At 43.1% G+C, this 23,769-nt stretch overlaps 1 protein-coding gene across 1 annotated transcript in view; it reads right to left on the reverse strand.

Moving 5' to 3' along the window:
- The window catches only part of nrxn3b (neurexin 3b), a 307,342-nt gene that overhangs the window by 13,952 nt on the left and 269,621 nt on the right, over positions 1-23,769 (reverse strand). The window contains 1 exon segment of the mRNA XM_025898582.1: positions 19,673-19,983. Coding sequence (XP_025754367.1) covers positions 19,673-19,983 — 311 coding nt within the window.

The following is a 23,769-nucleotide window of genomic DNA, read 5'->3' on the forward strand; positions in this document are numbered from 1 at the left end:
GAAGAGGGAGGGAGGGACAGGGTTGTATTTCAGCGGCGGCGCGCTGGGCAGCCGGCGTTTATTAGAATGAATCAGCGGGGCGATAAAATAAGCCCTGTCACCAAGCAGGGTTATGAAATCAGAGTGCTGATTGAGTTTTCCAGTCCTGGCCAAGGGTGTGGGGCTCTAAATATCATTGAGTTTGACAGACTAATGAAACGCGCCCCCGTGCTTGTGCCGCTCGCTTTCAACGGCGCCCAGAAAAAGCCGTCCACTTCCCACCGTATGCTGATGTGCAGCACATGCATGTCTGCAAAGCCTCACACAGAAGGCTGATTTTTCTCTGTTTTTTTTGTTTGTTTTTCCTAATGTCTGCTATGATTATGCATGATGGGCTGTGCTGTTTTCTCTATCAGCACATTTGATAATGTGTTAATGTGCATTTTTGCTGGTGTGCTTAATGCACCACATTATGTACTGTACTCCACCAAGAGGAGGCAAAAAAAAGCAATGTGGGGGTGGGGGGGATGCTTTAAACTAAATTGCTGTAAAATATAGCCCCTTGGTAAACATGACATTATTTATTGAAGCCACATTACGGGCGTAAAAGTCGTGGTTATTGCTGAAAGAGGGTTATTGCTTGTTATTATGATAGCAGCAGATGTGGGAGGCAGGGACACGGAGAGAGAGAGAGATGAAAAATCCGAGCCACTTCAAAGTCTGTTCCAGCAATTTCAGCCCCGAGACCATCACACCATAACCCGGCATCGACTGAAAACACTGCCTTTCTCTCGTCCATTCATGCCGATGCTGGCAGCGTCTCCGCACGGTGAATATTTTCACTGCTTTGGATGCGCTCGCTTCACGGAGCCTTGCATGCCCATGCGCATCTCCAAAATGCTACGTTTTAGTTAAACAGATCACACCAATTTGTGCACGTCTACCCACACGCACAAAGACTCTCAGGCAGCTACTTGGCATTCAGTTTGTTAGATACAGCGGGTACTGTGGTGTTTCTTAGAAATTCTTGCTGAGGGTCATTGTTTTTTTTACCTGCTGTTATGGAGAAGGATCTTTGAGTGACCTGGGCTTGCTCGAGCAAGCGTACGCTGTTTGGTCGAACACGTGATGGGGCTCCTAACATTAGACTTAAAGATGACGTGAAATCTAGGCTTCGTTTGGCCTGTGTAGTAGTAGTTAGCGCAGCTTGCTGTGGGATGCCTGCATGTTCTCCTCTGCTCCTGTGTGAGTTTTTTCCACAGCCCAAAGGCATGCACATTAGGTTAACTTGTGGATATAAGGTGCTGTATGAGTGTAAGGCTAAATGCAGATTGTTCTCTAAAGTGCAATATAAATTCCAGCTAATTTCCATTTCCATGTGACCGAGAGACATCAGCGTGATTTGTACTCAAAAAACCAAAATATAAAATTTTTGTAACCTCAATTTGTTGCCAAGCATCCAGCTAATGCTGAAGAAATACAGAGAGGAAATGACAGAAAGGAGATTATGAAACAGGATTACAAGGAAATGAAAGATCACATCGAGGTGACTTATTACCAATTGCTGGTTGGCTTTTAGATGACTTTAAACTTCCTGTTATGTGTGTGAATGCAGTAAAAATAAGGGCTTGGGAAATGAAAACTTGCAGTGGGTAACACTTCAGTACTAGTTTTGGTGTAAAAGCAGCACTGTCACACGTTCTACAGTACGCTGCAAAACCTTTTCACTCATTTTCAGCTCTCCTACCTTTGTTAAGCTACTTAACTTAAAAAATCAAGCATAAAACGGTACCTAAGTCAAGGGATGAGTTACTAGAGCCTCGTGTCTCCACATCGCAGGCAACTTTAGTAAAGAACCGATTTTAAGTTGTATCTTTAGGCGCTTTGTTACCTGCAGCCTGTTAGAAAAACACAGCATTTATCCCCATTTCAAGAAGTCGTTCTTAAGCAGACATGGGCAGTAACGCGTTACAAGTAATGTGTTCCTGTAATCAGATTACCTTTCCCAGGTAACAAGTAATGTAAGGGATTACTAATGCAAAAAAGTAATTAGATTACTCTTACTTTCCTATAAGCACGCTGTCGTGAGAGTGTCTCATGACAATGACGTCCGAGCATGCGACGTCCGTGGCAGCAACAGACGTGTGCAGATCAACAAAGGATAATATGGAGTGCGGGAGAGAGTACGACCATGCAGCGTTTAAAGCATTTAAAGTACTCACATTACTTTAGGTTTCAGTCCGTAAGAAGTGACAAAAACATTAGCGTCTGCTGTTCACTGTGGGTGGGAAGAAAACTTCTGTCTACAGCGAAAAATTTAACTTCAAATCTGAGCGAGCAGCGAGCACGCTGCCACGGGAATGTGACATTCACAGAGAAACCCCCGGATGCCCCCACTGACATGACCGCTGTGGGCAAACCTCCACCCGCCCCACTCCTGCTAAACAGGTGACAGTAGATTTCAGAGCGACAGGACTCAGGGCTGCTGAATCTTTGATTTTATTTATTTTCTGCTGTGTTTTACTCGCATCTATTTGAAGGAGTGTAAACACAAAAACATTATCTTATTTTATATGCTGGAATATGCAGAAAATAAGTTTAAATGTTAAATTTCTTCAAGTCAAAGACTGTTGCATATAATTGAATTTTTCTTGATGCAATGTGCAAAAAATTAAAAGATTAAAACTGGTAAAACAATTTTTGAAAAAGAGACTTTTTCATTTGATTCAATTTTAAATGATGGATTATGCAGAAAAAAATAGAATTGGGCTGAAAGGCCTGTTGCTTTATCACGTATTCAGGTTGTGTATCATGTTTTTAAAAAGTAACTAAGAAACTAATTACTTAAGTAATTAGTAAAGTAATGGGATTACTTTTTGAGAAGTAATCAGCAATTAGTTACTAATTACTTTTTTCAAGTTACTTGACCAACACTGTTCTTAAGGGATGGAAAGTAGGAGAAAAGGCTGAGGTATTCCAAACTGATGAATCAGAATTTTGGGGTCAAATCATTGTCAGTGTTTAAGCAGAGGTCATGAGAGGAACAGCAGTGAGTGTCGACAGCCATCTGTAAAACGCGGTGGAGGCTCTGCCGGGGGTTGTGGTTGTGCTTCAGTCAGTCAGGTCTTGTCAAAATTGATTTCAGTATCATCAGATTTTGATGAAACAACACCATAAGCTTCATTTTTCAGCAGCCCAAACACACTGTCAGTGCAGTAGTTCCTGTTCCTGAAGGCTATAACACAGCAGCTTGTTTAAGAACATTCAGGCTGTGTTGAAGATTAAATACAGGCGTACCAAATATTGACTTTCAAGCACAGTGGAGTTGTACATACTGTTTTTGCCCTATATGCTGTATTTCCATTTACATGTTACAATAAATCACTGCATTTCCCATTTTCCCAACAAAATATAAAAAAAAGAGGATTGGCTCAAATATTTTGCACAGAGCTGTGTAAAAACACCTTTGACAACCTTAACTGCAGTATAATAAAGTGTCTTCAAATAGCAAGCCTCTCAGCCCCGAGGTAAGCCCAAGTAACATCTCTTGATGTGTCGGCATCCAGAGGCCAAAACTCTGCCAGCAACTCAGTAAAAAAAAGAAAAAAAATCATGTACTTCATATTTTATCCTCTCCACATTAAAGAGCCTCACATAGTGTAAAAGTCCCCATGAAAAGGCAGAAGGACACACTCCATTCACCGGATTCACTTTGCATATGACTACATTCTCAAACTCAGTAAGAGACCCTGCACTGAAGCGACTTTGATTCCACTCCAAGATGAATGAAAGAGGGTTTTTTTTAAAAAAAGGTGACATTTGTAGATCCACTAGTTGTGTGGCTTAATAATTTCCACAAACATACAACATATCTTGGTCGTCACAGTGGTTCAGAGTGAAGCACTTGTCATGTGGGGCTTTTTACACATCTGGACTAACGCAGAAGCAATGAAGTGTCACACGGAGCTCGCAGTCTTCTCACGGCCGTCCGGAGGGGAGAACGGCGTATGGCGCGAGGATAGATACTGTAACAGTATCCACCCTCCACTCACAGAGCGGAAAAGGCATAGACTTCATGTGTGCACTGATGGGAGCTTACAGCGGGGTATAGCATAATGATTTGGTTGGCCAGCGGGACTACAAAAACTGATTTCACAGCTGGCAAAATCCAATTCTCTGACTAAATCTCCATAACATAGAGTGGGATATATTTTGGCAGTGAGGCATTTTCTTTTTTTGGTCTAATTATTCTCAACAAACATCCTCATCATTTTTAAGAGTCTTGGTTATGGGATTTATGGCCTGCATTGTTTCACGTGTGGGGAAATTTGGAAATGCTCGTGCCCGTTACTTCCTGTGTGTGAAGAAAGCGTATTCTGCACAATGATTTCAGTACATAAAACGGCCGTTTTCATCACGCTCGATTATCCCGATTAGCGTGCCTTCGACTGATGCTGAAATTCCCGACTCCACGAACAAACACCACGGCCTAATCAATAGCCAGACTTCATTAAAACAGCTTTTACCGCCGACCACCACAGAGCACATCAACTAAAAGGATCGCCCCGGCAATCGATAAAGATAGACAGCCTCCTTGGGAGACGAGTCTCAAAAAGTGACAGTTTCAGTTTCAAAAGTAGCGCCACCAACACAAACAGACTGTAGAGTCTGCAAAGAAACCGGGCGTCTCTGTCTCTACAAAGTTTAATCATGAATCCTGTGATGTGAATCAGCCAGCAGCGGTGCAGAGGCCATTATCAGGCCAAGCTGCAATTACTTCTGCAAGCGAACGGAGAGCATGCTACATCACCAGTCGGGCTTGACCTCGGGAGTGAACAAAGAGGATGCAAGATTGATTAGCAATAAACGCGAAGCTGGGAAAGCAACACTTTTATTAAAAACTTCTTCACCAGCAGAATAAAAAAGACTACACCTGCTCAGACTACATTTTTTTTCTTAATTTGGGAATTAAGATTATCTGAACATGAGGCCTGAATGAAACGATACACAGACCCCCCCACACTCCCCCGTGGACATTTAAAACCCTTTTGCTTTGCACTGATTCACAGTTGCTTTTCTGGCAGTGAGGAAATCCTTTCTGAAAGTGATTCAGTGCGAGAGATAAGGAGCAAAATCTAAAATTCTTTCTCATTGCAAGAACCTATTTCAGTCAGACAGCTCCGGTTTCAAATGATGTATTACAGCAGCAGAATGCAGTCAGAGTTTTGTGTCTAGGCTCTGAGCTCATCACTCCCCACAAATACCCAACATATAGAAACTGGGGAGTGATGCGTAAATATCCACCCCGGATCTTAAAGGGGGGATGACGCGGTGGTTGGAGGGGCCAAAACACCAGGCAGGGCCACAGCAGGACTGACACGACGGGCAGTTTTATAGCTTAAATAAGCCAAGGTGTGAGGCATTTCTCCCACAATCAGCAGAAGCTCTTTAAATGTACTTCATATGAAGACGTTTTTTCCTTACTGGTCCCTGCCATCTACTGAAACACATGTGGTTCTGTTTTAATGAATCAAGCTGTTCACATAGTCTGAATAAAGCCTTATGTTTTACACGCGCTATTTGCAAGTCTAACACAACCTGCAGAGGTGTGTTAGACTTGCACTATCTTCCTTCATTCTATTTATGCGCATAATTAGAGCGATTGTGTATTGGGTTTCGAGCTCTGCCAAAACATGTGTGACCTACTCTCGGTGTTGCGCCTAAATTCGTTCTGTGTAATCCGTCTGGTTTTTCTTTTTTGTTTTGCTACGGGCCTGCTTAGACATCGTGTAACACAAATCAAATGGATGTTTTCCTGACTTAAAGCACTGTTGGGTTTGAATTACCTCTTTAGTGTGACAAAACATCAAAACACAAGAGGGAATTTCACTCTAAAGAGTCCACTGGAAGACAACCTCATAAATCTGACAAACTGTGGCGGCTGAAACGGCGAGTCAGCGTAAAGCTGAGTGAGGCCTAGAGTTTGACTCTCATCGCAGCGCTGAAACTGAACACGGCGTTAAGTTCAAGTTCTCCTGTAATCCCAGTAGATCAGCTGATTTTACTGTCATCTCACATCAGCTGATGGATGACCTCTATTTACATACAGAGCACAGGAGCTCAACCCAGGAGCCCTCACAGGCTGAAGATGAGACACCAGAAGAGTCTCAGAGTGCCAACAAAAAGAAAGAAAACATCAAGAATCCCACTGAAGTTAAGGGTTCATCGCAACAGGTGATTCACATGTTTCACATCCACATCCAATATATAGTGACCGACCAGCTAATGAAAAATTGTCCGGGATTAAACTGGCCCATGGTACAAAAATAGTTGCTGTATATCTGCAAGCCACTTTGCAACCCACCTTAATCAACATCATTGATGCCTGCTATATTCTGTGCTTTTCCCAACATATCCTTTACATGTGTGTGAGTGGCAGAGCATAGCGGTTCTGACTGGAGCCACATTAGGCAGGGGTATCTACAGGGCCAGGATAAAGAAGAGCAACGTATTAAAAGAATTGGCATCTCAGGACATATGGACACGAGATTATTGTTTTAAGATAGAATTCAAATTCTACTCTTGCTCCGTTCTCACCATATTAATAGCAGCAGTAGCGCTGCTGGCTGCCAGGCTCTGATACATCAAGTAGATAAATGCGGCCGGTGTGTGACAGATTTCTTCCAGAGTCAAATCAAATCCACTTTTCAATACAGAAAAAAAGCTCAGCTTTTCTTTCTCCTAGAGTCCAGTCGTTGTTGTTGAGAAATAAAGTGTGCAACTGCATAAATAAAAAGATGCAGGGATCAAATTATTTTTACCACTGTGCATAACCGCTGAATCGTTCTGTCTAATAAAGTGCCGGCAGGAACTAAAGTGCATTCTCACCATCTCTTCACACCTGTGCCAGATAATAAATATGAGCGATCTCAGTTCACTGGCGAGCTTAAACCCACGCTACTCGCCATTTACAGCCCTGCCGCGAGTCCCTTCTCCGACTACGGACCTTCCTGGTGAACGAAACATCGTGCGCCTGAATCTGTGTCTATGCAGCACAGATAAAGATGGAAGCAGAACATAAAACGTCAGCACAGCACTGATGTTAAACAGGCTCAACAATGCTGTACTTCATTTTGGGGAAAATGCCACACACTGAGATAATAACCAACTATTTCTAAAGTTTTGTGCACTGACAGCCAACGTCTGAGGGGTCGCGCTAATTAAGCAGTGAATGATTCAACTTGGGAAAAAAACCTCGTCAAATACATGGATGGTAACAAGAGCAGCTGCTGCATCTGCGGCCGTGGCTACGGTTGAATATTCTGCTGAGCATGACAGTGATTTGAACGGTCACATCAAAGCAATGGTTCGCGCTCAGCGAGGGAAAAGGAAGACAATGTACTGGGACTGCTGTCTATAGTTTTCCCCTGGGTCAGTAATGGCAGAGTAAAGGCTAAAGCTCAGCCACGGCCCCCGCGTTACAAACACGACATGAAATATGAGCACGAGCAGCGCTGCGTCTCGGAGAGGCGCTGGATACACATGCTTATGTACAGTACGCCAGACAAAGCGTGAGGGGAGGGGCTTGCTCCTGAACACAACATCGTCTTATCATAACAAATGACCTTCACACAGCTCGGGCCCAGAGGCTGAAGGAAACACTGAGAAACGAAGCCTTTTGAGAATTAGAGAAGAGACACCACATTATAGAGCCACATTACAACGCTGCTATCAAACCCAGTTTGGTTTATTTACAATGCCGCCGTGCCCGGTGGCTAAAGTTGATTTTCTTTGTACTAATGGGAATAAACCCCAAACAAATCAATTTTCCTTGAGCGCCTCATCCTGGCAGCCAGTAGCAGCAGATATCCAATGTGGCTGCACGTTCAGAGATCAAAGGGATGACGCAAAAAAGGCAAGGGCAAATCAAAGACACGATTCAAAGCAGTTTCTTTCCCCCCATGGTCAGCTTGGATACATACATATATATTTATGTATGTATATATATATATGTATAAGAGAAGTGGCTCAGAAAGTGGCAGAAATCACAGGTCGCACAAACCACTCTCTCTTCTTTCTCGCTGGTTCCCATCCCTCCTCTTCATCGGCCCTCGTACCAAAACAAGATAGTCATCTCGACGGTGGAAGCTTCGCCTTTCTATTGACGGCTGCCCGATGCGTGCGTTATCATGTCCAATCTAGGCTTTGACAGGCTGACAAGGGAGAGGCTTGTATTACAAGCGGGAATCAATGGCACTAGGCCATATCCCTATCAATAGTCTGCCACAACTCTTTTTGCTTCTGCTCTGTGACAGATAAGATGCTTTATCCAGGAAAAAAAAGCACAGCACAGAAGCATGTTAAAAATATCACACAGCGGTGAACCTGGTCTGATATTCCATCACTTTGTCTTCATTAGTAATCAAACTGTTGGAGAAGGAAAGCAAAAACAAATAGCACTAAGATATAGTGTATAAACGTCAGTGAAATGAGCTCCAAGAACAGATTTAGGGGGACAAAGTCACATGCTAAATGGTTTGCTAGATCTAATATTGATATTTCGAATGAGCACCCTTGGTGGGCCTTTCTTAGTGCCCCCCTACAGTCAGCACATTTTTTCTTCTTCCCAGGCGTATGGAGAAATGGATAGGAGGCAAGAGGAGAGCAGAGGTGGGGAACAGCTGGAAAGGTAGAGGAAAAAAAGGAAAGAAAATTCATTTAATTTGTTCCCCGTTACTGCGGCGGGCTGGTTTCAGCAGAATGGGTTATGTGCCGAGTATTTCTCTTTTTCTCAAGGACCTGCCTTTGTACACAGAGCAGTGAGCGTTGCTGGCTCACAGCAAACTCTAATTGCCCTGAGGCCATAGGCAGCCACTTTCAAACAGGGTCATTCATCTTCCCATGAAAAGGAAATGGTCTTTGGCCCCGATCCTTAATCACCCCCCTGGTGCAGCACGCAAGGTCATCAGGGAAGCCCTGTGACAAACACGCTCGCCCGCATGCATGTATGCAGACAAATGCGGAAACAAAGCTGCCGGAAGGCAGAGGGTGGGCACGCGAGAGGAAGGGGCAGAAGATCTGAGGTGAGCGGGCAGGACGTGTGGAGAAATTTCTCCTCTCTATGCAAGACCGCGCTGTGCTCAGGTGAAATTGTAGCAGCGATTACGGGTCAGAGTTACGGTTTGTGTTACCAATTGTGGTCCTCAGTTCAAAGTGGAAGTGAGGAATTCGTGTGGATGCGGTGTCGAGCTTCGCTGAAAGCTGTGACCGAAGAAAAAAGCTGGGAGAAGATGAGAGTGTGTGCATGTGTGTGAGTGGAGTCAGGACAGGATGGAAATGGGAAAGGCTTCATTTTATCGAGGTTCACGAGACACTGGCACCTCTCAACAGAACTAACTTCAAACCAGAGGCCGTGTTGCATAATGCACAGTTATCACTTAAAACAAGATCACTTATGTCTTTTTTCAAAGTAAGTTAATTAATTTAAGCCCTCAGAGTTATTCCCTGACACTCACTGTTGCTGAAATATTAAATTCAAGTCAATTTTATTTATACAGCGCCAAATCACAGCAGCAGTTGCTTCAACCTGCTTTATGTTGTAAGGTAAAGACCCTACAATGATACAGAGGAACACCCCGTATGAGCAAGTGCTCTGTGACAGTGGGAAGGAAAAACTCCCTTCTAACAGGAAGAAACTTGCAGCAGAACCAGGCTCGGGAGGAGCAGCCATCTGCTGCGACCCGTAGGGAGCGAGGGAGACAGGACAAGAGACACACTGTGGGAGAGAACCAGAGATGAATAATAACTAATGATTAAATGCATGTGTAAGCACATAGAGAGTGAAGGAGAAACACTCAGTGCATCATGGGAAACCCCAGCAGCCTGGCCCTTTACTGCGTAGCTAACGGAGGGTTCAGGCTCACCTGATCCAGGCAGTGAGTTCTGCTAAAATCTGTCTCCAGCTTTTTATTTGAGGTTTTTATGAATCTGGACTGTAGTTCCACGACCACTTGTTGACTGCCTGGCCGATAAAATACCAGAAAATTGCTAAAGATGCTCATCACATCATCATCATCAGTGTTCATCATTTCCCAGAACCCAAGCTGACTTATTTATTTCTGATTATGAATGAAAAAAGAAGACTCTCTGCTTGTTAATAATGAAAGTACTGAGGTTCATTTTAAAATAAAAGCCTGTTTATTAATACATGGATCAACCAGAGTTCTCTGCTCCGTGATGACAACTCGGGCCATGTCCTCCAGGAACAGCTGATTGTGTTTTATCAAGACTGTTGCAGCACTCCTCTTATTTCTTTCTGATCATTAACTCAAAAACAGCAAATTTACTGTTAAACCCCCGAAACACAAACACAACACAAAGTCTCCAGTGGAGCTGGAACCGTGCATTTTTCATTTTCCAACTACCAAACTGGTTATCGCACTTGTTGCCAATCAATTAATTTTGTACATTTTAAGTCCACATTAATCACACCGGGCTTGAATCCAGGGTGATGTGATTACGACAGCTCTGCAGCGAGATAATTTAAAAGAGGAGCAAACATCTGTTCTCGTCTCGAGTTCTGTGTTCACTGTCGGAATTTCAAGTGCCGCCAAATGTTCGCCATTTTTAATGGTAGCGCGTTGCTTCATTCTTTTGCCTAATTTTATTCTCCGCACATGCATTTTTAAGTTTAACACTTGCTGCTGTGCAGAATATCCTTCTAACATCTCTGCCTTCATTGTGTATTGATGCGGTCTGTGCTTGATGTCCTCTTGGGCTCCGTCTTATTAAATCATGAATATACATATTTTAACGAGGCTCGCAGTAAATCTAATCACATTACTGGGAAATTTAATTCTGGATGAGTCTTCTTAATCCAGGCTTTTCACAGTGATCTGCAACTTCCGTTTCATCCTGTGCAAAACACCAGTGAGTTTAACAGCTTAAGACCTCTATAACATTGTTGCTGTAATGGTATCTCATGAGTCTAATATATCATCCCAAAGCATGACTGGCTAAAGCTAGGTAGGCTTGTATTTTCAGCTTTATAAGAAAAACTCAACTGACCTCGCCAGCTGGAAGAATACACTCAATAAGTAAGACGATGCCTTCAGCTGAGAAGGTGTGAAGCAGCTGGTACGGGGACTTTGCTCTTTCGTCTTGTGGACTACCTTTTGGTCTCCTCTTTCATTTCATTACAGTACTTTTCAAAGTCAGAGTCCTTTATGACTTCAATCAATGGAGGCATCATGTAATGGCTGTTGCCGGCAGTTTATCGCGTCCCGTATTAGCCCGCGATCCCTTTTGGTTTCAGTACTTAATGAGCACAAACCAAATTAAGCGTTTGATTTTGCCCCGTTTTTGAAGATGAAAGTTGAAACATAATCACTAACCAACAGAGAAATTACTCCAAATATTCTGTACGTCGGAGCCCTCTCACAGTGTCGTATACATGCTTGCACACACGTAAGGATGACTACCCGTCCTTATAATTATCCCCAGCTCGCCACTATTAAAAGCAACAGGTTTGGTTGGACTTTGCACAGACTCTCGGTGTTCACAGAGGAGAAATATCACTGGGCTTTGCTAACAGCTCAGCTGAGCAATGAAACAGAACACATTATTGCTCTGCAACATCAAAGGCTTTGTCTGTGTGATACATATTTAATTAAATCCTACTGCTGCTCACAGACACACGGTGGTATCTGCACGCACAGATACAGCAGTGCTGCGTATATACATCTAGTCTCTTTCTCCCTCGTTCGAGGACATAAACTCACACACTCCAGTGCGTATCACAGGCTGGCTGCAGATGTAGTCACACTGCGGCAGTGTGTGTAGATTCTTTATTCCTGGGAATAAAGTTACCAGGCCTGTGAATATGGCTGTAAACTTAAGCCTTAACTGCACCTGAAAAAAAATGGTGTTGCTATAGTAACACTTAAAAAAATTGGCTTTCTTTCAGAGATACATGCAATAACCAGTGTCTATTTTGTGTTTAATAAAATATCTCTTTGACCTTTCTTAGTGTAAAAACAGAAGGCGGCGTTTTAACAGGAAAGCAGGACCTTCATGAACATAAAGTTAAACTTTTAGAATAGTTTTGTTCCCAGAACTGTTGTGCTGGGAAAAAGTTAATTAAAAGCCACAAAGAGTGCAGCATGGGATCTCACAGCAACCTCACAATTTTAAAAAGGGGTTTAAAAAGCAGGATTTAATACCGAGTGCTCCATTGTGACCATTCAAGCACGCTGGGAGAGATGACCATAATAAGAGGGAGAATCTGGATTTGTGATGTTATGCTTGGAATAACTATTCAAGATGACTTAGGCATCCGTCACTGATCATCCTTTGCCTAAAACGATTGGTTAAAGTTATTTGTCAGGACAAATATAGACTAAAGAAGATTGTCCCCATTCTTCCACATGCCTGTGAGGAAAGCAGGAGAGCAGCAGAGTGGTTGGACCCCAAATCAGTTATGACAGATATGACTCTGATTAAGTCAGAAACAGAATGAATGGAGCCAGCGTGGAGGTGGGCTGGAAAGCAGCTTACAGCGGTTGGGAGGCTGGGTCCTCTGAGCTTCTCCCTTATTTCCCAAGCTGTCACCACAGCAGATAGATCTGTATGTTTGATGTGGCACCAATTTTATGCCGGATTCCCTTTCTGATGAAAGCCTCCCATTTATCCAGGTTTGGGACCGGCACCAGGAGTATGCTAGCTTATGAACCAGCCAAAGCTGGGTTCTGTGTCTCTCTCTGGTCTCAAACCGCGGATCTATTTCCGTACAAACCCAATGTGTTAGCAATAACATCATATCAACATAGGTAGGCTAAAGCAGCTTAAATAAGACACGCCACAAGTGTTTTATTGTGCAGATGTGTAGACGGCTATCAGCTGAGCCATTAGCTGAGCTAAGATCAGCTGATCGTATGAAGCTGTGGCTGAGCTTGACATCATGTCCTGCTTAAACTAGCGCTGTGGTTGACTAGTGGTTTGCATATTTGATTATTAACATTCACACACTCAGTAAAAAGAAAGATTCTTTGGCCTCATAAGCATGAAACAGTTTCAGTTGGGTAGTGTCACCTTCTTGCTTCAGTTGTAAGTTAAAGTTTTTAGTTGGACATGTGTATCATGTTTTAACCAGTCAGCCATCTCTGGAGGAGCACAGCATGCGGTGAGCCCGTACACCACCCAGCGCATGTGCTAGATGTCCTGCAGAAACAACACGTGTGTGTTTGTGTGGGTGTGTAGCTGATATGCGTCTCTTTTTTTTTTGTTTGCCTCTTGGTGTGTGAGTGCCCTGCCGTGACAGTGGCAGCTGACAAGACAGGTTTACACACACACACACACACACACACACACACACACACACACACACACACACACACACACACACACACACACTCCCAGGGGATCCAGATAAAATGTGTTGTGAGGCATGGGGGACATCCATTACTAAACCTCCCATGGTCCAAAACCCCTGGAGCTAGCTGCTGGTTCTCACACACTGAGAGACAAACTACCTTGAATGCAAACATACACACACATACACACACACTTGCTCACAAAGAGACAGAAGAAGAAGAAACACAAGATCTGTGGACATAAAACTCTACAAATATATTCACACAGAGAGATGTAATAGAAACAGTCCTATATCGGTGACAAGCACTGAGGGAATTACAGCCGGATGTTGGAAACAAATTCCGGTGACAGAAAAGACAGACAGTCCATGACAGTGCTGAAATGAGGTTGTCATGTTGGTGGTAGGGGGGCATATTTGGTGGCACATGATGAAAAATCTTTGATAGCTTTGCTTCAGTGTTTTGACAGTGTGAGTGGATGTGGCCACAACAGGCCTGAGTGATGTTTTTTATATGTGTGCACAGACTTATGCAAATTACAGCAGCTTAATTTGCTTGTGCACGCTGGAAATGTGAGAGACACAGATTAAGAGATCCTTGTACAAACTCTCTGAGTGTGTGTCTGTGTGTGCCTGCCTTAATGAAGCCACACACACCAGCATGATCCCCATCAGTCTGCTGTCTCCTAATTGGACCTACACCGAGCAACTAGCGGACCTCCAGCATTCATCTCCAAGAATACACAGTGAGCTGGGGTGCTGTGCAGAGTAGCCAGAGACACCGACAAAGACAAAAAATTGGAAGGGAAGAGAAGGAATAAAGAAAGAAATCCTAGGAACACCTGCCTACTAGTTTGACCTTTACACAATTACTGGCAAGTGTGGGCACTGGCTGTGTGGGAAGGTGATCACAGAGACTAACTGAAGAGACGAGACGACTGACAGCAGGCCGGAGAAGTGGAGCGCGTCTGCATGCTCGTGCTCACACCTGTGCTGCTCTCACACATGAGCAGATGAACACGCTCATCAAACATCATCTAGCGGGCTACCACGTGGAGACACGCAGCACGCCACGCAACATCTTCCTTGCCACCGCTTGAAGCGAGAATAAATCAGTGATTATCATAAAACCCCAGGTGTTAAGCAACATCCCTGATGTACTTTACCGACAGAGAGATGGAAGCAATTTGAGGAGAGCGGTGAGGAACTGTAGCGGTGAAGAACGGCATCAGGTGAGCTTAGCGAGCAAAACTGTACCCAGCAACAGTGTGAGGGGGATCTGGCTCGTGACCTGTGCTGTATGGATTCCTGTCTTCCGTTTAAGGCTCCACCAAAACACCAAAATGAATCAGAAAACATCAGAAATCACACAGAATCTGTGTCATTCAACACAACGTCACTATAATTGTGGCGTGTGTATCTAAACGTATCAATATAGCAACAATTGCTGCATCTCAGCAGAAAAAAGCCCAATTAAACGACAAACAATTTACCTCTCATTTTCTCGTCTCCTGAGCATCGGGCCTGTTGAAGATGATGGACGGGAGCAATTTCTAGAACACGGCAACAATGCAAATCACTCTCAGTCTCTCTCGCTCAGCTGTTTTCCCCCATGGTACTGTAGATTGCAGCCTCCCATCCTAATTGTTCCCAAACATCTCACGCCGGCAGCGTGAGTTAATTGGGAACGAGAGAAGTTGATCTCCCATGATAGAGAGCCTTGCATTAATGAGTATTCCCAAAACGACTATCCGCATTAAATCGGCAAGCGTAAAATGTATTCTTTGGTCCAACCAAATTCGGCAGAGCTGAAGGACCTTGTTGGTAAAACCTTAAACTGTGCCTCTGTGTCTTTGTTTTGCAATTGTGCATCAGGAATATTCTAGATTACCAGCAAATGTAAGTGAGAGATGTCTAACCCTAACCCAATGGGAGGAAGTTTATAAGAAAGAACTGGCCATGAGGAACTTGCAACATGGAAGAGATGTAAGTAAACTTCATATGTTCTGTCCACAGTATCTCATAACACTATACAACTCTGCCAAACCTAGAATGAAGCCAAACTCAAAAAATTCTGATGCACACACACAGTGCTACCCCTCAGCCTCACAGATACACCAACGGTATCAATTTGTCCTTGGACACCTTGGCCTGAAACTCGGCCAAGATTTTTAGAAGATGAACCTATGCTAACAATTTGAAAGTCGTGTCATTCTGAAACTTGGGTGTCCACAGCACCTGCCCGTTTGTCTGAGCCTTTTATAGCTAAGGGGTAAAAGCTTGTTTTTTGTTGTTCAAATTAATGGTTCCCAACACGAAGGGTAGGACTCCTCAAAGGGGTTACAGACATTTTTTCAGAATTATTGCAGACAAGATACGGCTTTTATTATTCCATACTCCCCCCTTGTGAAAACCTGCTGTCTTCAAAACTCCCACAAAGCAACAATTCGAGAAGTCATGGCTAATGTAACTTTGGGCCACTACACTCAGCACAGACCAGGAGCGTGCCATGGAAGCCTGCTAAACTCACTTCTTTCTGAAGTCGCACTCCCAGATGATAGCGACACTCAAAGTTTTCAATTTTGAGACGCTCCATCTGGAGCTGCAGATGTAGAAGCACTACCTAACAACTTCCAGCATACATGACCTCATGTGTAAAACTGGTGTTCTTTGTTAACGAGAAACCATCTAGCATCCTTTCATCGGTCTTTCCCGCTGCAGGCTACTAGTAGAATTTTAATTCTGTGTTGCATAACTTCCACAATAACTGTCAAGCCATTTCAGTTTCAACACAGCCCACTTATAACCACTGCAGCGCTTTCCTTTTTTATTTTAAGAGGACAAGTTGCAAGATAACAGTAGGAGGGGCACACTGTGTAGCAGTGTAGCAGGATCGTATAACAAGTCATTATGTAGTTAATATTTGATGTTTGCATTCATAGACAGTTCTTAACAAGGCAACGAGGAACAAATTGTGATGTATAAAAGTGGTATAGAGAAAAAAGTTTTTTTATAAACCTCTTACATTACTACCTGAATGTTCATTTCCTATTTTTATGTTGTACACAATGTGCTGGAAAGAGACAGGAGCAGGCAGCTACCGCTATCATGGCGAACCTTAGTCACCGTAGTCACCTTAGATTCAAAAAACATTCCAATTGTTGAATGAATGTAGACTGTTTCCCATGTTATAACAGTTTTTAGCTTCAGTCTTAGTTTCTAAAAATACAAACATTCTTCAGCCAACAGCACCACAGTTAAAAGAAGGTTATTATTTCCATCTGTGGTGATTTCTATCTGCCGGCATGGCTGTGTTCTGGAAGCAAGACGCGGCATAGCGCAGAGCAACATGACTGATGACAGATACCACAGTGGTTATATCAGACACAGGATGAAGAGGAAGACCTGCGGTGTGATTGGGTTGCAAAGCAGCTTGCAGATTAATTTTTATTTTGATCATTCTAAACTCATACGTATGAATATTGTTTTATTATGTACTGTAGATGTACTGCTACTCAGTAAATTATATGAATACTTAAGCTTTAAATGATAAACCTTTCCTTCTTTTCATTTAAAATATAAAATTTCTACTATATTTTCCAAAATGGAGAACATTATGTGTAAACGTAATTGGAGCTGAGATTAAGTGAAATCAAATAACACAGTGACAGAGAGCGAGCGAAACGACTCAAAGGAAATGAAACATGTCTGTGGTGTCGGTATGTCCCCACGGAGCTATCATTAATTAACCGTGAGATTGGTTCCCTCCACGTCCCACCCCCGTCACTCATTCTGCTGATCCTGAGATGTCAAGGGGATTCGCCACCTTCTCACCTCAGACAGAAACAGGCAGTGCTGGTAAAATGGACAAAACACAGATGTGTGAGAACACACCAGATAAAAAGAAAACACATTTTAGCCTTCACACTTCTCAAGCTCCTGCGCACATGTTCTGGTCCAGCTGCCTATAGCTTTCTTTCAGCACTGCAGTACATCACTAATGATAGCTCAAATCCCTCAACTCCCCTATACTACCCAGAGGGGTGGAGAAATCTGCCAAACTGGTACAGGTCCTCTCCTTACCTCTCACACTATGGTATTTGACAACCAACTAGGGAACTGTAAAATTAAAGGCCTTGGCAAATGAAATTCAGTGACATGGCAGCATGAATCAAAGCAGGCCCTGCATTGGGAGCTTGTGGAAGACGAATGAACAAGGTGTGCTCTCAGAAGGAATACAAAAATAAAGTGAAAAGTTAGTGAGGGCAAAAAACCCCTACAAATATTATAATGTTAAGGAAGCAAAGTGCATCATCTGGTATCCGACAGCTGCATCCTGGTTATTGACTAAAGAGGTATCGGTTCATCATTTCACCTTGAAAAAGAGAGTGCTTTGTATAAAAGCTCTTTCAAAACACACACTTTATTGACTTGCTTTGATATTAATAGCCTGTGACACAAAATGCCATTTTCTCAGTGAAGCCACGTTACTTCTTATCTGATGTGACCTTGTTGATGGTGCCAGACACGGTGCTGTAATATATCTCAGCTCGGGCATCATTGCAGATTACCGATGCCACACAGCCAGAATGAATATGAACTGCTTTGCCTTTGGTCCAGATCTTCAAACCTCACATATGAAGGCTATGTCAGTCCAAATCACAGGGTATTTAGGGGATGTCAAGCAGCCCTCGCAGTGGCCTCCTCCACACCGCTCTGATACAGACGTACAAGTGACAGCACCGACGTGAAGGGCCATCATCGCTGCGAGGCAGGCTATCTGTCGTTGAGGTGAAGAGGCTGATAACAGTGGTCCCTGTCTGTCATACAACAAGCAACCCCAACACCATCTCACCCCCGAGGGAGACTTACTACTTTAATATGGACAATGAATGGTTCAATTTGTCCCATGTGTGTCAAAGGACTGGCTCGGTGTGATTACTTTCTTGGCACAGTGGTGACATTCATTGGCTTGGTCAGGACGTATTGGGAGAAAGGCCTCCGTCAGGCTGGAATAGGAGTGAGTGACAGAGAGAGACGGAAAAAGGAGAAAAGGGAGAGACACGTAGAGAAAGGGAGCGGCGGCGAGGCCGGCTTTGCACGCCTCAGTGAACAGCGCCATTCAATCCTCCATAGGATGAGAAATACAGTATCCTGACCTTGACTGATCAAGCAGAGAAACAAACCTACAATCCACCCATGCAAAGTCACAAAGAAGACACAAAAACGCTGTTAAGTGCAGAAAAGGGACAAGAGCACTTCTTTCTTTTTCTTTACATTTCCCTTTGTCACATTTTTAGCTCTGGTCAGATCGGAAACATTGAACCCACAGACACCTGTGCCATATGTGTCCAACGGTGTAACATATATTCCTAGCATTAGTTTGAAACACAGTAGGCTTTGTCACTTTCTTGCTGACAGCTAAATGAGAAAATCAACACCACTCTCATGTCTGTAGAGGCCACTCTAAAGACTGTTTGCTCAGCTTATGTAGCAATAAGACTCGAACCTTATTTGGCCAGGTAATCAACTCCAGAACCTTTAAAGCTCTCTAATTACAGCGGTGATCTCTAATCACGATTATTGCATGTACTGCATTAGTAGACTTGAACAAAAATATTATTTTAAGAGTGATTCAAATCATTTTTCGAGAGAGAATTTTGAAACCAAGTGAGTTTATTCAGTGTGTCTCCATCCTTGAGTGTCAAACACTGTCAGATGCTTCTGGCACTGCAGAGAAACGCACAAAGGTTTCTGTTAAGTATGCTAGAAGAGAAGAGTCCTTTTTTATAACAGGGACAAAATCCACATTTGGATATTGGCCAGAACTGGAGTTAATCTCGAGTTTGAAAGCCAAGATAAGGTGGTTCAGGTTTGGTCTTCTTTGTTTTCATTCCCTTATTCATTTGTCATTTCTTTTATTTAGTACCTCTGCCAGGGAAGTTTGGTCTTTGGTAACGTGCGTGTCATTCTGTCTGTAAAGACGATACCTCAAAAGGTTTTGAATGAACTTTGCAGGGAGGTAGAGCGGGGTCATGTTAACAATACATTAAATTTTGACTTTCCAAGATCTTCAAGGTCAGCTTCAAGATTTATTGGTCGAAAGCACCAAAAACTACCTATATCTTGATGGGTTCTTTGTGAGAAGCCTTGAGCATTACCTTGTGCAACACCAGTGACACCGTGGGAATGGGAAAACTCTCGGCATGTGCAGAGTTCTTGAAGATCTCTACGCATCTTTTTTTATTTCCATAAATCACTAGAATGTCTACAGGTAACAAACAGTTCTGCTGGAAACATCAACACATACACCCTCTCCCTTACCTGGATAGTGGGTGGTGAGCGCTGTTTGCGGGTGGTTGTGGTAGACAAGGTGGTGGTAGTCTCTATAAAGGTGGTGGACATCTCTGGCGGTACCGAGGTGGTGGTGCGTGCCGCTCCCCGGCTAGTGGGGACGTCGCCCACCAGCCGCACGCTGCCGTTCACCTTGATGTTAGCGTGGCCCTCGGCGGCCATGTTGAGGACTTTGAGGCCATTGTAATAGAGGCCGGAGAGCTGGCCCTGGTAGGGCCGCTTCCGGTCGTTTCCTCCGATCGAGATAGTGGCCTGGGTGTTGAAGATCGTCAACTGCCGGCCTGGTGTGGGAGGGAAAAGCGTTGATAAGCTTAAGAGATGGAAGACGGACGGATGATAATCTAATGTAACGATAACATTAAACTTTCATTGCAAGACAGATGCGGTGATAGAGAACGTTTGATGAAATGTCTTGTTTCCCTGATTAAAAGAAGTTGCAGATGGTTTTCAAACTGTAATGATGACGCAACCTGGCTTTGTACTGCAAAATGTATCTACAACTGCCCTACTTTTTACCTACTGTTGAGAATATTTTGTACAATAAGTAGATTTCAAACTGCTGCTAGGGATGAAACAAATACACTTGTCACAGCAGCAGCAGTATTGTAACATTTTCCACAGCTTCTGTTGTTATTCTGTGGACAAAAGGGTGGACTCGAGCAATAAGTACAGCATGTATATGCGGGAATAATGTGCTGAAAGTATCAGCAATGCCCAGTTGCTACAATTCATGTGATTTTCATTAGGAGAAGCCCAAATATCATTATCAAAACACACTGCTCATGCATTCCCAATGAAAGAAAAGCACAGCAAACTTTCACAATGCAGGAATCATAATTAAAAATCTCCATTGTATAATTTACAGACACATAACACCGCAAGCCCGCTACATTTGTTTGTTATGTAATACATAATACATTGGGTATGAAATGGCAGGGGCAGAACGTTCATATCACAGAAAAATGAAATAGCACGTGTGGAGTCATGCATGCAGCGGTAATGGGATTTCTTTTTCCAAACCTGCCTTGTTTTACAGTTGTTAAAGGGACTTTATAATGAAGTTATGCTGATGTTTATGTGCAATGAATTTTAAAAGCAGTTTATGATATTTTTATGATGGATTAAGCACCAGAAATAACAAAGGGGGAAACAGACTTCTTTTTTTTTTTTGAGGAAAATCCCCACAAAATGTTAAATACACACAAGGTGCTGGTTTTGATAATCTAAGCGACTGGAAAAGAAAAAAAAGCACAGCTCTATCAGGGCACAGTGCACCTTGGCAGGCGCGCTGTGACGCTTTGCCGTCAAAAAGGCTCCAATTAGCTCTCCATTGCCAAACAAGTGAGAATTTTATTGTGTTTGATGTGTATAACTACAATCAGATAAATTACAGCAGGGAGAGGCACCTGCTGTTTGGAAAGTTTTCAGGGGGATATGCCCACTGATTAATTTGTTCTCAAACATTGCAGAGGATTTGAGCCAAGGGAGTTAATTCTCCTCTCAAAACAATCGGCCGACTGTTGCGGCATAGATAATGCCTCCGCCTAGTCAATTTTGCACAAAAGATTAGCAGCACTTGATATTTCACATCTTGTTGTTGCACTGTTTACAAAATCACTTCCCAGTCCCTTTAACTAGACACCATGGTTCAACATTTTTTTTTAAAGATGACAATGACAGAAAAAGGGACAAGAAATAATAAAAAAAAGCATCATAAAAATTGAACCAAAGGGAAAGGACGAAAAGGCTAAAAACACAAACAAAATAAAACAAATTGCTTTGGTTTACTGTTTTTTTTAAAGGGTTTAAGGGATGGTTATTCATTCTCAGAGGTTGAAAGGGAACAAGCCGATGAAATGACAGAAAATAAAGAACATTCTAGAAGTTCGATAAAGATTTACCTTTGTCCTGAAGCCAATCTTCTACTGGCCGGGTATATTTGAACGGGATTTTCTTATTTGCCATTTGATAGCGCTCAATGTCGCTGTTGCCTTTAAAGTTTGAAAGTTTAACAAACAGCTTCAAACAGTTGGCAACAGCAACAGACATCACACATTTATACAGTGGTTTATGAAGAGTTTTATCTTTGTTTAGAAATATTTATAAATGCTTTATGATATATATGTATATATATATGTATATGTACTTTTACCCCAAAGTAGCGTTACTTTAGTGGAAATTTTTTAAAACTCAAATTTATACAGCACACTCCACACACAGCAGCAATGAGGAAAAACAAACTGTAGGGAAAGAAAAACCCTGCAAGAATAAGTCAAAACACAGGAAATGCATCACATCTACGTCATATTACATAATAGAGACAAAAGGAAGGAGATCAAGTGGTTAAAAAGGCAGACATGCATAAAGCGCCTTTGTCTGAAGCAAATTGGAGGTAATTTATGTGCACTAATTCTCCCACTGGACACCACCTGCTTTTACATTTCAAGGGCCAAGGAATGATTTGGTGTAGTAGCTACTTGGAGGGAAGGAGTGTGCAGCAGCTTTTGAGGGGAAAAGGAGGCAATGTTAGATGAGGATGTGGTAATTTGAAGCACAGCAGACCTGTTTGGGGGGGTGTGGTAGTCCCACAGTGACACAGATTTGAAGAGGACAATGCATACAAATTAGATCATTACTGACATAGTGGGAGGCTTTTGGGTTCAAACCCCCCCCCCCAAAACAACGCAACCACCTCTTCTGGGAATGTGGCTGTTGGGTTGGGGGTATATAATAGTAGTATAATAATAATAGCCTCACTTATGCAGGGAATTTGGAGCCTGCACTGAGTATTTCTGGCATGATTTCCAAATTTCCTTTGTGAATGTGCCGGGATGCAACATTTTGTCTGACAATCAGGGATCCTCTCCCTCTGAAAGGTGCCGCGGATCTGTCGACAGTGAGAATTGAGACGTACAAGTCCGTCTTCAAACATTTTGAGGTCTGACAAAAGAGTGTGAAGCCTGTATAGAATTACGAATGACAGCGTGATGTCACTCAATACCCAGAAGGAAAGGTATTTGGAGGAAGAAAGAAGAAAAGCACTGGCACTGACTCATTTACAGTATAATACAACTGAAAGGGCAAAGCTTCACCTGCCAGTGTGTTTAGTTTGGACTGCTGCCACTCTCAGGTGACTGAGCTATTGAACGTGCTTACATTCAATAGCGTTACGCGCACCCACGTTCTGACACCCGCCCGGGTTGTATTTCATTTTCTTTCTTGGTAATAAGCTATATTTGGTGTAAGTCACCACTGCTCTGACCTGCTGACTAAATTTCCATAACATTACGCGAGGTGCGAACGCGTCACAACTGCATAACACAGTGAGCTCGTACCAGTTTCCCTTCCCTCTCTCTTTTCTGTCTTCCTAGCGTTCTTTTCTACCTTCCACAGAAAAAAAACAAACCCAAAAAACATCCAAGTGCTCAGTTTACAGCCAGCTGGGATGGAGTGTAGATATGGCTGCAAGGGAGCTCAGGGAGCTAAAGGACTGTTTCTGCAGCGTGCCAGCAGGTTAATCAGCTACTAGCAGGACTCCCTCCCCATTCCTTTGATCTCAAGCAGGTTTCAGGTGGCAGCCAAACACACTCTCCTCTGGACAAGGGCCACAGAGGGAGGCAAGATGTTCGTGTTTGAAATCAGAGGACGGTCGGAAAAGGTTTGGAGTTTGATCGAGTGAGCCGAGAGACGAGACGGGAAACACGGGGGGAGGGTGGATAAGTGCCATCGACAAATAATCTCTTCGCATTCTTTCCACTTTGTCTTTTCCTTAAAGTCTCAAACGTAGCCTCACGTTGTCCTTTAGACTGAGTGAAATCACGAGATTGAGAGGAAGAAGGAGAAGAAGCTGTAAGTTTGCTGTGCATTGCTAATGGCGTGGTCTCAGGTATAGCTCTTACATTGTTCTAGGTGATTAATGAGGTGACAGTCCCCACTGTAATGAATACACCACCAGCTAATTGTGCAACTAATGAGAAAATTCTCTCTAGTTTGTCAATTTGATATTCAATTTCTAGAGGTGACTTCAGAATGGATGACCTTGCCAATAAAAGCACTACTGTTTATTA

This window comes from Oreochromis niloticus, linkage group LG15 (genome assembly GCF_001858045.2).
Source record: "Oreochromis niloticus isolate F11D_XX linkage group LG15, O_niloticus_UMD_NMBU, whole genome shotgun sequence".
Lineage (NCBI taxonomy): Eukaryota > Metazoa > Chordata > Actinopteri > Cichliformes > Cichlidae > Oreochromis > Oreochromis niloticus.